Here is a 14,999-nt window from a genome sequence, read left to right on the forward strand (position 1 = left end):
ATAATTAAATAAATGGGATTTAGAATGTTAAGAAAAGTGAAAAAGATGGACTATAATCGGAAATTGTTTTAGTTTAATAATGATATTGGAAAGCTGTTAATTTTAATTACAAGGAAACTCAGAAGGGAGGGATTTGAGGAAGTCAACCAAGATGTTTAAAAGGTTGGATTTGTGAAGAATTAAGTTTGTTGTTATTGTTTATCTATTTATTGTTCCCCCCTTTTTCTTTCTTTCTTCTTTCTTTCTGTTTTTGTGTATCATTTTGCTTTGTGGTTTGTGTTATCACTATGGAAAATCGAATAAAAAAATTAATAAATAATAATAAATATTAGTACGGTTTTTGCTCAAAAAGCACTTTATTTCAGGGCGCAAAGGGTCAGTTGTGTCAATTGAAGCTCCCATCTTCATCTACAACTAGGGGGCAGCTGCAGGATGCAGCCCCCACCTCCTTGCAAAGCCCACGTAGGATAAAACAGCAGCTTCTTTCTAGAGAGCACTAGGCAGAGCAGGCTTGAGACTCCCGGCCAGCCTACCCTGCAAGGCTAGCGCGGTCTCCGGGAACGAGAGCTGGGGTGTCACCCGAATCCAGTCTGCTTGAGTCACTGGCAGTAGAAATCCCATTTCTGAAAGAAAGGAAGGTTTCTCAGGCAGGGAACCCCAAAACGCAAATCTCCCAACCTTGGAGAGGGGGCTGCTCTCCCCGCCCCATAGCACATGCTTTTCACATGTCATGGCCCAGTGGACAAGGAGAGGAGGCAGGGAAAGGGTTCAGGGATGGAATAATAATAATAATAAGGTAAAGGTAAAGGTACCCCTGCCCGTACGGGCCAGTCTTGACAGACTCTGGGGTTGTGCGCCCATCTCACTTAAGAGGCCGGGGGCCAGCCCTGTCCGGAGACACTTCCGGGTCACGTGGCCAGCGTGACATCGCTGCTCTGGCGAGCCAGAGCCGCACATGGAAACGCCGTTTACCTTCCCGCTGGTAAGCGGTCCCTATTTATCTACTTGCACCCGGAGGTGCTTTCGAACTGCTAGGTTGGCAGGCGCTGGGACCGAGCAGCGGGAGCGCACCCCACCGCAGGGATTCGAACCGCCGACCTTTCGATTGGCAAGTCCTAGGCGCTGAGGCTTTAACCCACAGCGCCACCTGCATCCCAATAATAATAATAATAATAATAATAAAATTATTATTTATACCCCACCCATCTGGCTGAGTTTCCCCAGCCACTCTGGGTGGCTCCCAATCGAGTGTTAAAAAGAATACAGCATTAAATATTAAAAACTTCCCTAAACAGGGCTGCCTTCAGATGTCTTTTAAAGATAAGATAGCTGCTTATTTCCTTGACATCTGGTGGGAGGGCGTTCCACAGGGCAGGCGCCACTACCGAGAAGGCCCTCTGTCTGATTCCTTGTAACCTCACTTCTCGCAGCGAGGGAACCGCCAGAAGGCCCTTGGCGCTGGACCTCAGTGTCCAGGCTGAACGATGGGGGTGGAAACGCTCCTTCAGGTATACTGGACCTTTGAGGCCATTTAGGGCTTTAAAGGTCAGCACCAGTGTTGCTCAGCACAATTGAATTGTGCTCAGAAACGTAGTGGGAGCCAATGCAGAGATCTCTCAGGACCAGTGTTATGTGGTCTCGGCGGCCGCTCCCAGTCACCAGTCTAGCTGCCGCATTCTGGATTAATTGTAGTTTCCGGGTCACCTTCAAAGGTAGCCCCACGTAGAGCGCATTGCAGTAGTCCAAGCGGGAGATAACCAGAGCATGTGCCACTCTGACGAGACAGTCTGCGGGCAGGTAGGGTCTCATCCTGCGTACCAGATGGAGCTGGTAGACAGCTGCCCTGGACACAGAATGGACCTGCGCCTCCATGGACAGCTGTGAGTCCAGAATGACTCCCAGGCTGCGCACCTGGTCCTTACTGGAAAAGGGGGAGCTCCCCCCAGCGTGTCCCCTCCCACCCCACAAGTCACCCCAAACTTACATCAGTCTTCACTTCCACCTTGCCTGGCTTCAGATACTGGTTCTCCTGGACGACGGAGCTGGGGAAGTAGCCCAGGCGGGCCGGCTGCTCCCCATAATATTCTCCTTGCACCTGTGCAAAAAAAAGGGGGGCAGGACACACCTGGGTCCGTTTTCCCCATAGAAGGGGCTCCCTCTGCTGGCTATTGTGGGAAGTGCCGCCTTCATGCGATTTAATTACAGTGGTACCTCAGGTTACATACACTTCAGGTTACAGACTCTGCTAACCCAGAAATAGTACCACAGATTAAGAACTTTGCTTCAGGATGAGAACAGAAATCATGCTCTGGCGGCGCAGCAGCAGCGGGAGGCCCCATTAGCTAAAGTGGTGCTTCAGGTTAAGAACAGTTTCAGGTTAAGTACGGAACTCCAGAACGAATTAAGTACTTAACCTGAGGTACCACTGTATTTGCTTTTTCATCAAATTTATACAACACTTGATTAAACAACAACACCAGAAATCGGCTTACAAAAGAATAAGATTATTGTTGTTGATTTTCCTTAGTGATAATTTAAGGCTTCTGAACCGATTAAAGAATAATAGGTTTAGTAAAGGTAAAGGGACCCCTGACTATTAGGTCCAGTTGTGGCCAGCATGACTAAGCCGCTTCTGGCGAACCAGAGCAGTGCACGGAAACACCGTTTACCTTCCCGCCGGAGCGGTGCCTATTTATCTACTTGCACATTGACGTGCTTTTGAACTGCTAGGTTGGCAGGAGCAGGGACCGAGCAACGGGAGCTCACCCTGTCGCGGGGATTCGAACCACTGACCTTCTGATCGGCAAGTCCTAGGCTCTGTGGTTTAATCCACAGCGCCACCTGCGTCCCAACAATAGGCTTAATAGCAGATTTAAACTTGCAGCCGCTTTCTAAACAACCTGGACAGGCCTGTCTAAAGAAAATGATGTTATTAGCAGGCGACCCAAAAAGTTCAATAGGCAGGGAGTTCCAAAGGCCACTAAGAGTTTGGAATGGGTATTATGTGGTACATGTAAGGTAGGTTCAAGCCATATGGTGCACACCATGCTTAAAACACCTTTACCTTACAATTTAACTGCCTTCACTGAGATCATTCCCTACTATTTATTGCCCCTGTTTCAGATGCAGGAACACAACCAGGTTCTCCACAGCCCCATCACATGGAGAAGGACCAGGAAGGACACAGCCAGGGGCGGGGCAGGATCCGAACCCAGGGCAACGGCTTTGGGAACCCAGGAGCTGGACATGCTCATTGCTTTAACAGTTTTCAGGGATCCCAGGGGGCCATCTATCCCAACCCCCTGCCACGCCGCGATTTGACTGCCAACTGGCGCCCCCTGGCAGCTACTCACGCTGCCTCCCCAGAAGAGTCGCCCGCGGCCCTTCAGCTTGGAGAAGACGTAGACCACTTGGCCCCTCTGGATGTGGATGAAGCGGCAGTCGGGTGCGATGTAGTCGTGGAGAGCAACCGCGATGGAGATGGGATCTGCAATGGGGGGGGGGAGAGAAGCAAAGGGGGCCGCCTGAGATCCTGCCATCCGAAAGGAACATGGCGCCCACGTGATGCGTCTGGGGAAAGGTTGTCTTCTCCTTCCCCCCCACAAAGCCATGCCCACATCGGAGCATCTGTACCCCTCTCTTCAGGCATAGCTGTCAACCGTCCCTTATTTGGCGGGATATCCCCTTATTCCAGCACCGTGTCCTGCTGCTATCCCTTATTGCTGTCCCTTAAATTTCCCAGGTTTCATGCTCGCCCGGCTCGGGAGGGAAGCAGCGGCTTGGGATCCTCCACCGCACGAGAGAGCGCGCACTGGCGCTGTCGTCCTGGCGCGAGGAGTTCCATCGGCCCTTCCCTGCCTGAGGGGGGGGGGAGGAAAGAGACTCTCACCCACGCTGCCCGCGAGCCTGGAGGCGGCAGTGGCAGCTGAGGAGACGGCCTGAGGGAGGAGGAAGAGGAGGGGATGGGGAGGGACGCAGAAGGGCGGTGCTTCAGCGGCCGCCACAGCGCCGCAACCGCCTCATGCCAGATTGTCAGCATCTGTCAATCCTACCAATGTATGTAACTCTTTACAATAGCAAAATCCCTTATTTTGGCTGCTGATCCCTTATTTTCGAGGCCACTGGTCCCTTATTTTCAAATCTGTAAGTTGACAGCTATGTCATCAGGCAAAGAGGCTCCCAGGGCGACAGCTTACCCACAATCACAAGACAGTCTCTGCCCCACAAGCTTACAATGTGTCAAAAAAACCCACCACAGCACGCAAGGAAATAAGAACCGTGAGGGAAGAGGAAAACCAAAGCTCAGGAGCTATTTTTTAAAGTTGGAATGTAAAACTGAAGGGCGAAATCCTTTGCAACTAGAGGAAGCGAGAAGTCGCAAGTCTCTCCCCCCATGACTTTAGAAAGCTCTCTGGCCCAAGGGAAGTGAAGCATCCTCACTCTTTGTAGGGAGTCAAGAGTTTGAATCCACATTCAGCCAGGGTGAAGCTCCCTGGGTGACCTTGGGATGCTCTGTGTCTCGCAGCCGAACCTACCCTACAGGGTTGTTGGGAGGATAAGAAGAGGTGGAGAAATATTGTAAGCCACTGTGAACTCCTTGGAGGAAAAGATGGGATAGAAATGGAGTGATTTGTCCAGGATTTTTGGCCAATTGAAGTTTTCAACACAGCTGGTTTTAACTCCATCCTCCAAAGTCCCGTTTAAAGTTGTCTTTACATAATCTTGTTACACTGCTCCCTTTGGGGAGGAAGGATCATAAAACCATCCTCTGGCCTCTGCTTAAAAAGCCCCAACAAATGAGAGTCGACCGCTTTGCGGGGTTGTCCGTTCTGCTTTTGAACAGCTTACTCTCAGAAAGTCCTCCCTGGTGCTTCGTAGGAAACATGCAGGACGCATTAGAGAAAAATAATTCTTAAGGACTGGATACTTTTTGCATGAAATAGACAACAAACTTGTAACAACTGCATTTGAAGATTTAAAAAATATTGGGTTTATAGAAGATAGAGTGCTTGAATGTTAATGAAGACTCTATTTTGCTGCAGAACAGAGAACCAGACGTCTTTTTATCTTTATTATTTTCCTCTTCTTTTGCTTTCTTTCCTTTTCTCCTTTCTGCCTGTTCTTTTCCAATTAAATATCTGTCTTATTTCAGTGCCTTATAAAAAGATACCTTCTAACGTGTATGAATTTTTATATATCTTTAAATAAGCATCTATTAACTTTTTTTTTAAATGGAAACAGAGGACAGGAGGACAACAGCACCGCTTTCCTCACTGCTGCCCCCCAACGACTGCTATGCAAGAGGCAGCCTTCATATTAGGGGAAAGGAGCAAAAATTATTACTGTACCCCATGCACTTTTATAAAGAAGCCCAACACACTGTCTGCTCCCAGAGAAGGTATTCTGGACCCCAATGGTTTATCCTTTTCCCAGCTCTTCAATACAGTACCTGCTGGGTCAAGCCAAAAGGGGCTTCCCTAGTGGCCGACCAGATGCTTGTGGAGAAACAGCAAGCAGGATTCGAATCCTCTCCTCTCCTGGGTTTTCCTGTTCCAAACTTCTGGCTGCTGGGAACGAATTGTGGGGCACCCTTTCCCCCATCTCGCTGAGCTTCCTATTGGACCTCTTCCTCCCCACCCCCCAATCTTCCATAACAAAAGAGGCGAGGGGACTCACGGTCGCATTCAGCGTCGGCACACAGCTTCTTGTCTGCAAGCTTGCCCATCTGCTGCCCGCCCCACACGAGTCCCCAAAGGGCCCCGAGGAGTAAAAGGGAGGAACCGAGGATGCCCCAAGCAGGAACCCCCATCTCTGCACACTGGCCAGACACACAGCCTCAAAGGCTTCTCTGGTGGAGAAACTGTTCAGCCTCCCAGATGGGGACGAGATGCTGTTTGCAGCCTGTCTAGGTTTGCCCAGGCGGCATCGTTGGCCGGAGCCTGCCAGCCCCACCCTCTCCCCTGCTGGCTGAGCTGCCCTGATGTCATGGAACTTCCACCAACGCTCCAGTTTCTCGGGAGTAAGGATCCAGCCCCCAGAGATGGAAGGGGATAGTCTTGCAGGAATACCTACATAACTCAGATCTTCACACTGCCTTCCCCTTCTCCCGGATTTCACAAGCCTGACACAGCGGGCCAAGAACTCTGAATCTAATTTTCTGCCAGCTGCACAACTTTGTAAGGCTTCAAATAAACACATTAAGTGGGGGGGCAAATGGATCCGATCTGGGGCTGCTGCCTGGCTAAACAGGAAGCAGACGGCAGAACAGGCCAGCCCTGGAAGAAAAGGGCTCCCTGTCCACACACAGAGTACCTTGTGTGCTGCCCTCCTTTTTCGGGAGGGCAGGAAAAGGAGCAAAACAGGGCCTGGAAGGGAGCCAGGAAGCTGGGCTTCAGCCGCCCAGGACAGAGGACTACACAACAGCTTTTAACAAGACAAGGCAGGGGATCAGTTGGCTACGGAGTCTCTGTCCTGAAGGGTGCAGCAAGAGTTACCCCAGATTTATTTTATCCACGGAAATTACAGAAAGCATAGCTGCTAAGGTCGACCAAGCAAGGCCCCCTGTCCGTCACACACACCCAACTTCAGAAGGAAACTTATTCACTATTGAGTTTCTGCTGAACTTGTTCCAAGTCCCCCAAACAAAATGTGTTCTCTCCCCGGGCATAAGGAGTACTTAATGCAGAGCAAGGCAGGGCCATGCTTGCTGAGGAACCACAGGCCTGACGTAGAGAGGGAACCCCAAGATTAAGCCCCCCTACTCCAGTGTGCACCCACCTTCCCAAGAATGCCCACAGCTGGCTATCGAAACTCACACCAGCTTCTTGGCCACCTCCAGTGCAGAGTTCAAAAGTCCATCAGCCTCAGCTCCCTGGAGCTAAAGAGTGAGACCCCCAATGCTTTTGTTTGGCACTCGCAAGAGCAAAAGGAAGCTGGTGTGTTGGGTTAGGGTGTGGGACCATGACCTGGAAGGTCAGGGCTCAAATGCCTCAGTTGGCCAGGAAATTCACTGGACAACCTCAGGCCACTCTCGGACTACCCTCCCTCGCAGGGCTGTTGTAGATGTGGAGGGAGGAGAATGATGTATATGCCAACTGTGGTAAACTTTCGCCCCCAACCGCTCGCTCCACCTTTGCTCCACGGAGAAAAAAGTGGGTTGTGATTGCAATAAATAAGACAGTAGCCCTATCCTGACTGCTGGATCCCTACAAAGATACAGGTGAGGATGCGCCAGTAGGTTTTAAAACACCCACGTAGCTACTTGCCCCTGATGTGTTAAGAATCTCCTCTAAGTTTCCGTGACTAACTTTGGTCCGTTTGGGAGGACAGGCCAGTTATAGTCAGTGCGCTCTTTGCACAGGCTGATTGTGCGTGGAAATACGGTGTGCAGCCCCTTTCAAAGAAGATGACCCGGGAGTCTCCAGTTAATAAGAGCCAAAGTCCAAGGTGAAAAATAAACCGGTGGTTGCTTTATTGCAAAACAGAAAAGCTCCAGGTGCAATGTCTGGCCGTCAGACCCTGGGTACAATGCTTTTGCAAGGAGTCGGCTACTATCCCCAGCTGCCTGTGTGTACACACACACACACACACACAAACACACACTTCCAAGTCCCCAAGAGTAGCCAGAGGAACAGGAACAGCAAGATCTGGCTGCCCTTTTGTGCTGCTGGGCTCCCTCTCACTCTCATGCACACACACCACTTACCTCGCAGAACAGAACAGAACAGAACAGAACAGCCCCGCCCCCCCCAAACCATTTCACAGGCACTAACTAGAAAGGGCAGGGGGAGAGTTGCCCAGGGACAGCGGAGACATCACTTCTTAGCAAAGGAGATCTTCATGGCGTTGTTCTGCGTGATCTTGAATCCCTGGAGGGCGTCACGGGCAGCTCCAGCCTGAACCTCGTTGTCAAACTCCACAAAGGCGATGTCGTGGCGCCCGGGAACCAGACGCACTTCCTTGAAGCCTGGGAACCTGGAGAAGGGGGTGAGCGAGAGGAGCTGAAGGCTTTGCCCCAACACAGGAACCAGAGGGTGGAAAGTGGAGAGAAAGGGGGGCAACATGGAAATGGAAGACCAGGACGGACCCCGGTCCAAGGGCAAAGATGGAGGGGGAGGAAGGAATGCCGAGATGGAGATGGGAACTGGAAGTGTTGCTCAGGGGCCTGGGGGAAGGAGTTTTTTTTTGGGGGGGGGAATATGTGGGCATGGTGAGCAGGAAGGAATTCTGGGTCAGCAGCAGAGCTTTTGTGGGTCCCCCAGCGGCTGCTGCTTTAACCAACTAAAGCTGTCTTAACACAACTGGTGTGGTTAACTGAAGAAGACCCACAACACAACTGTCACAACCACCGAGCAAGCCTTCCCCGGTGGTCCCAGCTTTGCCTTCCCCAGAGAGCACCGCAGACCGGAAACTTCCATCTGCCCCTCCTAGTGGCGAGAAACACAGCCAGGTACTTACTGATTGAAAAGCATGGAGAGCATCAATTCGTTCGTCTCTTCCGGCAAGTTGGTGAGGAACAAGATGTGATTTGGAGGATTCTCTGACAGCTGCAAACAGGCAGAAACAGGCATATTGAAAACTCCAAGACACCCTGAGCCCTCAGGACAGGGGAGGCAGGTTGCCCCCCACCCAATGCAAGCGTGGCTAGGCCTCTCTTGCCAATGCCCCACCCTGCTCCCATCTCACCCACAACTTCACAGGCCCGCCGTCTTGCCTGATGGCAGATCAGTGCCAGACCCACCAAACCAAGTGGGTTCTGCATTGTGGTTCTACCCCACCCAGCCTTGGGCAGTCCTCTCACCATCCCCACTCACCGGCTGGGCTGGAGCCATCTGGCCAGGCAGCATCTGTTGCGGTGGCATCGCCCCCGGAGGGATGGAGCCAGGTGCCAGGCCTGGGGGAGGCATCATTCCTGGAGGGGGCATGTAGGGCGGCTGGCCTGGAATGTGGTGCATCATACGAGGGGCCTGGTTCATGGGCGGCATGCCCTACAGAGGCAGAGAGAGAAAACACGCGTGTGACAAACTGCAAGTGCTCTGGGCTTCCCAGGAGCCCCCTCTCTGCTCGGTTCAACCCACTAAAAGGACAGAGGGAGCAGAAGGGATTCAAAGTGTTGGTGCTGACCTTTCAAGCCCTAAATGGCCTTGGTCCAGTATACCTGAAGGAGCGTCTCCACCCCCATCGTTCTGCCAGAACACTAAGGTCCAGCTCTGAGGGCCTTCTGGCGCTTCCCTCATTGCGAGAAGCAAAGCTACGGGGAACCAGGCAGAGGGCCTTCTCGGTGGTGGCGCCCGCCCTGTGGAACACCCTCCCATCAGATATAACCTACATTGGCACCTCGGGTTAAGTACTTAATTCGCTCTGGAGCTCCGTTCTTAACCTGAAACTGTTCTTAACCTGAAGACCACTTTAGCTAATGGGGCCTCCTGCTGCTGCCGCGCCCCGGAGCACGATTTCTGTTCTCATCCTGAAGCAAAGTTCTTAATCCAAGGTACTATTTCTGGGAAGCGTATGTAACCCAAGGTACCACTGTACCAGACTTTTAGAAGACATCTGAGGGCAGCCCTGTTTAGGGAAGCTTTTAATGTTTAATAGGTTACTGTATTTTAATATTCTGTTGGAAGCTGCCCAGAGTGGCTGGGGAAACCCAGCCAGATGGGTGGGGGTATAAATATATTATTTTTTATTATTATTATTATTATTATTATTATTATTATTATTATTACAGCAGGAAGGAGGGCTAGCCCAGAGGCCCAAGGTCCAACTCAGAAAGCTGCAACCAGAATCTCTTTACATTTGCAAATTGTGCTTTCTCTGAAGGATCAATGTCCCAAACTCTGCTATCAGCCCCATCACCCTATGGTAGGAGAGCCCAACTGGGGAAAGGGTCTCCAAGGAGTAGACTGAAACGGGAAGAATCTAGAGAGATCATGCAAGATATTACTGCCCCGTCCCAGGCCCAGCAGATGGGAAGGAGGGAGAACGCCTTGTGGGCACCCGGGTCTGGATACTCACCGGCACAGCGCCTTGGACAGCAGGGGCCACCGGTGCCGCTCCCCCAGGGATCTGCTTCTTGGCGGCTGGCACCTCCTGGCCTTTGGGCTTCCGTTTCTCTCGCTTGCGGTCCCGCTCCACAAACGTGCCCTTCATCTTGGCGATGATGTCAGAGTCGGATTTGGCATACTGGATCCTCTGGGGGGTGGAAAGAGGAGCGCTTGGTTGGCCAGGGAGGAAAACACACAATGCAGACACCATACGGGACCGCCTCTCCTGGTAGGCCTGCAGAGGACCTTAAGGTCCATGAATAATCATAGTTTAGAGGTCCCGGGCCATAAGGAAGTCAGATTATCCTCCGCCAGGGGCAGGGCCTTCTCAGTGATAGCTCCGACCTGGTGGAATGCTCTGTCCCATGAGACCAGGGCCCTGCAGGATTTAACCTCCTTCCATCGGGCCTGGCTTTCAACCTGAACTTAGCCTGATCTTTTATTCCTCTTCCTTCCCTCCCCCTCCCCTTTTTATGAAGATTACCTGCTCTGGGATCCCACAGCTAATTCTCCCTTGGTCTCCACGCTGGCCCAAATAGGACTAATTTAGCCAGCTAGCCCTGGTGATCCTCTAATGTTTATTGGATGGATTTCCCCCCTAAATTGATTTTTGAATTCTGAATTTATCGTTATTCGTGTTTTATACTGCATTTTATGCTGTTTTTTGTTGCATCAATTAAGTGTTTTAAATTTGTTGTTAGCTGCCCTGAGCCCGGTTTTTGAAACGGGAAGGGTGGGGTATAAATAAAAAATTATTATTATTATTATAACCAGGACTGCCAGAACCCAAAACGCATGAGGACCTCCAAACGCTAAGGAGGCTGCAAGAAAACTTTTAAAGCCTCAACCTAGGTGGGCCTTTCCCTCTTCGCCAAGGAGCAAAGAAGGGGGCCTCACCCCACAGAAGCAGCCCCCACTTACCATGGGCTTGTCGTAAAAGGGGAAGCCCTGCATGGAGCGCAAGGCGTTGGTTGCGCTGCTGATCTCCTTGAAGATGACGAAGGCCTGTCCCCGCATTTTCAGGCTGCGGGAAACCAGGATGTCGAGGATCTGGCCAAACTGGGAGAAAATGGCATAGAGGGATTTCTTCAGCTCTAAAGGGGGGAAGCAGATTACCCACAGTTACACTTTGACCCCAGGAAACGTGTCTAAGCATCCTGGAGAATATAAAGGTCTTTCCTTGGTGCTGGAAGGATGGCAGTGTTGGTGCCAGGCAAGCCTCCCTGGGGAGTCTTCTGCTGGCAGGTGCACAGAAATTGCCCTCCCTGTGCCTCTTGGAAGGGGCACACAGAGGGCAGTCCTTCCTGGGCTTTGCGTCATGGCAGGAGGCCAACCGAATGCAGAGGCCAGCTACCTCTGTGTGCGGCTCATTCAAAGCGGCAGCTGCAGCTGCACCAACTTTGGCTGCTGACTGCCAAGTTCAAAGTGCTGATCTTGGTTTATATAACCCTGCACAGCACGGGACCAGCAGTGGGCATTCAGCAAATAAGTTCCATTATTTTGTTTTACAGCGGAACCTTGGGTTACGGTGGGGATCTGTTCTGGAGGCCCTGCCGCAACCCGAAAACGACGCAACCCAAAGCATCGCGTCTGCACACCCAGGATTTAGCACTTCTGCACATGTGCAAATGGCACAAACCCGGAAGTAACTTGTTCCGGTATTTCCGGGTTTGCGCAGGTTTCAAGCCAAGGGTGACGTAAGCCGGAGGCAACGTAACCCGAGGCTCCACTGTACATTCTCTCGCTTGCGGTCCCGCTCCACAAACGTGCCCTTCATCTTGGCGATGATGTCAGAGTCAGATTTGGCATACTGGATCCTCTGGGAGTGGAAAGAGGAGCGCTTGGTTGGCCAGGGAGGAAAACGCACAATGCAGACACCATACAGGACCGCCTTTCCTGGTAGGCCTGCAGAGGACCTTAAGGTCCATGAATAACCATAGTTTAGAGGTCCCAGGCTCTAAGGAAGTCAGATTATCTCCCCACCAGGGCCAGGGCCTTTTCAGTGATGGCTCCGACCTGGTGGAATGCTCTGTCCCATGAGACCAGGGCCCTGCAGGATTTAACCTCCTTCCGCAGGGCCTGTAAGACAGAGCTATTCCACCTAGCTTTCAACTTGAACTTAGCCTGATCTTTTATTCCCCTTCCTTCCCTACCCCTCCCCTTTTTATGAAGATTACTCGCTCTGGGATCCCACAGCTAATTCTTCTAAGATAGCACAACTGCACCCGAGGTGCTGCGGTTGTCAAAAGGTCCAAGCAGAATTGCAATTAAAAATGGCCAAAACAAACGACTGGAACCTGCACCCTGCCAATTTACATACCGTGATGGGCACTCACAACACTCAAAATACGCCCAGTACTACAGAGGGAAGTTGGGAGCCAAAGCACCCTAACCTTCTTTGTGAAAAATTCAGGAAATTGGGACAGTAGTGAGATGTGAGCCGGTAAGAAACAAAGGAGGAATAAACAGCCTCTCACCATCTTTCTTGATTTTCTCATTGAGATTGTTAATGTAGATGGTGTGATTGGGCCGCGTTTCGGGGACAGCCATCGCGACGACCACACCGTCAACAGCAGACTCTGGAGGGGCAAAACAAAACTTGTCAGAACAGGAAGAAATGGGACACATTTCTGAACAACAGAGACACTTCTGCAAAAGTAGACACAGCTGCTGCCAAGTCTGCCCCCACCCCCAAAAGCTGGAACTCTTTCTCAGAAAGCATTAATGCAGACCCTCCTGAACAACGCAAAACAGCTTTCTAGTCCAGATGATGAAGAGTTTGGATTTGATATCTCACTTTATCACTACCCAAAGGAGTCTCAAAGCAGCTCACAATCTCCTTTCTCTTCCTCCCCCACAACAAACACTCTGTGAGGTGAGTGGGGCTGAGACTTCAGAGAAGTGTGACTAGCCCAAGGTCACCCAGCAGCTGCATGTGGAGGAGCACGGACACGAACCCGGTTCACCAGATTACGAGTCCACCGCTCTTAAACACTACACCACACTGGCTCCCAGATGAGGCAGAAGTTATAGGGAAATTTGGCCCTTTTCCCTCCAACACTGTTCGCTGCGTGGCTCCAATAAACAGGAAAGAGGGAGATAAGAGCCTAAGAACAACATCATGTGGATCATGCCATGGGGGGCCATGTGGCCCAGGGAGGACTCCCCTGCTGAGTGTCCGAGGGCCCTGTTCCTGCCTCTCTCCACCTGGCCCAGGGTGAGGCCTCACAGGCCTCATAAGGATTGCTTCTGTGGCTGCTGCCCAGCAAGGATTGGGGTATTGTGGGAGAAGTTTCGTTGGAAGTTTTTGCCATTGTTACTGATATTAACTGATGTTACCGGTACAGTGGTGCCTCGCAAGACGAAAAGAATCCGTTCCGTGAGTCTCTTCGTCTTGCGGTTTTTCGTCTTGCGAAGCCCATTAGCGGCTTAGCGCTATTAGCGGCTTAGGGGCTTAGCGGCTCAGCTGTTAAGCGGCTCAGCTGATAAGCGGCTTAGAAAAAGGGGGGGGAGGAAAAAAACCCACAGGAACTCGCAAGACATTTTCGTCTTGCGAAGCAAGCCCATAGGAAATTTGTTTTGCGAAGCACCTCCAAAACGGAAAACCCTTTCGTCTAGCGGGTTTTCCGTCTTGCGGGGCACCACTGTATTAACTTTTTGTATCTTTATTTTTATGTGGAAATTGTTCAGTTTGGTTATGTAGCTTTTAGTGTATTTTATTTTTATGACTTTTATTGTTGTCATTTAGTCGTGTCCGCCTCTTTGTGACCCCCTGGACCAGATCACGCCAGGCACTTCTGTCTTCCACTGCCTCCCGCAGTTTGGTCAGACTCATGTTCACAGCTTCGAGAACACTGTCCCACCATCTTGTCCTCTGTTGTCCCCTTCTCCTTGTGCCCTCCATCTTTCCCAACATCAGGGTCTTTTCCAGGGAGTCTTCTCTTCTCATGAGGTGGCCGAAGTATTGGAGCCTCAGCTTCAAGATCTGTCCTTCCAGTGAGCACTCAGGGCTGATTTCCTTCAGAATGGAGAGGTTTGATCCTCTTGCAGTCCATGGGACTCTCCTCTAGCACCATAATTCAAAATTTTTATGACTATTTTGCTATATTTGTAATTATGTAAATCTTTTCATATTGTAAGCCGCCTTGAGCATTGTTTTAACTGTGGAAAGGCGGCATACAAATAAAATATTGATGGTGTAGCCCAGCCTCCACTTCTCCCAGGGGCCAAATGCTCCAAAGAACCTGGCAATCCAGATAGACTGCCGCTGGACCTGGAGGTTCCACATTGACCCAAGAAGAGCCTGGCTGCTGGATCAGGCACAGCCCGAAAGCCCCGGATGTTAAGGCAAGCGGAGCAACGGCGGATGCCCGGATGTCGAGTGCCGAGAAGCAGGGGGAATGCCCGGATGGTGCGGCGCCTCCGCCCGCTGCCGGAATCGAAAAATGGACCGCGGGACAAAATCCGCGCTGCTGCTAGGAAGGCCCGGCCCGCCATTCCCGGCTCCGCGTCGCCTCCCGCCCCGATGGCCCCCCCGACGCCCGATGCCTCACCGATTCGACGCAGGCCCAGCGAGGAGAAAGAAAGACGCCTCGTCCTTTCCCGGCGCGCGGAACCAAGCCACGCCTCCCAGTTCGGACTCCCCAATCAGCAAACCGCGTAACTGCGTTTCTTCTCTTGGGCGACGCGCTGCCCAATCAGAGGTTGCCTGAGGGCTCCGTCTTCTCCATCTTCCCCGCCCCCTAACGACGCGGCGGTTTCGCTTCTGCCCCCGCCCATTCCCAAACATAAGGTTCTGATTGGGCGCTCCTTCCGCGTCCGCCGATAGGGCCAGACCGCGTGCCAGTCACCCCGGTCCCGGAGTCCCTGTTCGCTGATTTGTTGAAGGAAAAAGCGGGCATTTGTGGGGCGGAGAGGCGGCTGCGGCTTCGTTGTCGCCTGTTGATGACGTAATAG

General features: G+C 51.7%; 2 protein-coding genes and 1 long non-coding RNA gene across 3 annotated transcripts in view; 1 reads left to right on the plus strand and 2 right to left on the minus strand.

Moving 5' to 3' along the window:
* The window catches only part of LOC307221409, a 143,168-nt gene that overhangs the window by 113,224 nt on the left and 14,945 nt on the right, over positions 1-14,999 (plus strand). The window lies entirely within an intron of this gene.
* On the minus strand, positions 333-6,498 carry MIA (MIA SH3 domain containing). The gene is made up of 4 exons (XM_079985830.1): positions 5,677-6,498; positions 3,354-3,487; positions 1,985-2,095; positions 333-623 (listed from the first exon to the last, which is right to left on the minus strand). The coding sequence occupies exons 1-4, from the start codon at positions 5,807-5,809 to the stop codon at positions 600-602; spliced, it is 402 nt and encodes a 133-aa protein (XP_079841956.1). The 5' UTR covers positions 5,810-6,498; the 3' UTR covers positions 333-599.
* SNRPA (small nuclear ribonucleoprotein polypeptide A) lies at positions 7,448-14,640 on the minus strand. Its single transcript, XM_079985841.1, has 7 exons — positions 14,597-14,640; positions 12,521-12,622; positions 10,965-11,137; positions 10,015-10,191; positions 8,814-8,987; positions 8,458-8,546; positions 7,448-7,974 (listed from the first exon to the last, which is right to left on the minus strand). The coding sequence occupies exons 2-7, from the start codon at positions 12,591-12,593 to the stop codon at positions 7,815-7,817; spliced, it is 846 nt and encodes a 281-aa protein (XP_079841967.1). The 5' UTR covers positions 12,594-12,622; positions 14,597-14,640; the 3' UTR covers positions 7,448-7,814.

Source organism: Podarcis cretensis (assembly GCF_951804945.1).
Source record: "Podarcis cretensis genome assembly, chromosome: 8".
Classification (NCBI taxonomy): Eukaryota; Metazoa; Chordata; class Lepidosauria; order Squamata; family Lacertidae; genus Podarcis; species Podarcis cretensis.

Excerpts from the sequence above, each read along its gene's own strand:
- SNRPA (XM_079985841.1), bottom strand. The coding sequence starts at position 12,593 with ATGGCTGTCCCCGAAACGCGGCCCAATCACACCATCTACATTAACAAT. Across the intron at positions 11,138-12,520 it reads TGAGAAAATCAAGAAAGATG|AGCTGAAGAAATCCCTCTAT; the intron begins GTGAGAGGCTGT and ends TCCCCCCTTTAG. Across the intron at positions 10,192-10,964 it reads CCTTTTACGACAAGCCCATG|AGGATCCAGTATGCCAAATC; the intron begins GTAAGTGGGGGC and ends TCCACCCCCCAG.
- MIA (XM_079985830.1), bottom strand. The coding sequence starts at position 5,809 with ATGGGGGTTCCTGCTTGGGGCATCCTCGGTTCCTCCCTTTTACTCCTC. Across the intron at positions 3,488-5,676 it reads TGCCGACGCTGAATGCGACC|ATCCCATCTCCATCGCGGTT; the intron begins GTGAGTCCCCTC and ends CCCCCATTGCAG. Across the intron at positions 624-1,984 it reads AGGTGGAAGTGAAGACTGAT|AAATGGGATTTCTACTGCCA; the intron begins GTAAGTTTGGGG and ends CCTTTCTTTCAG.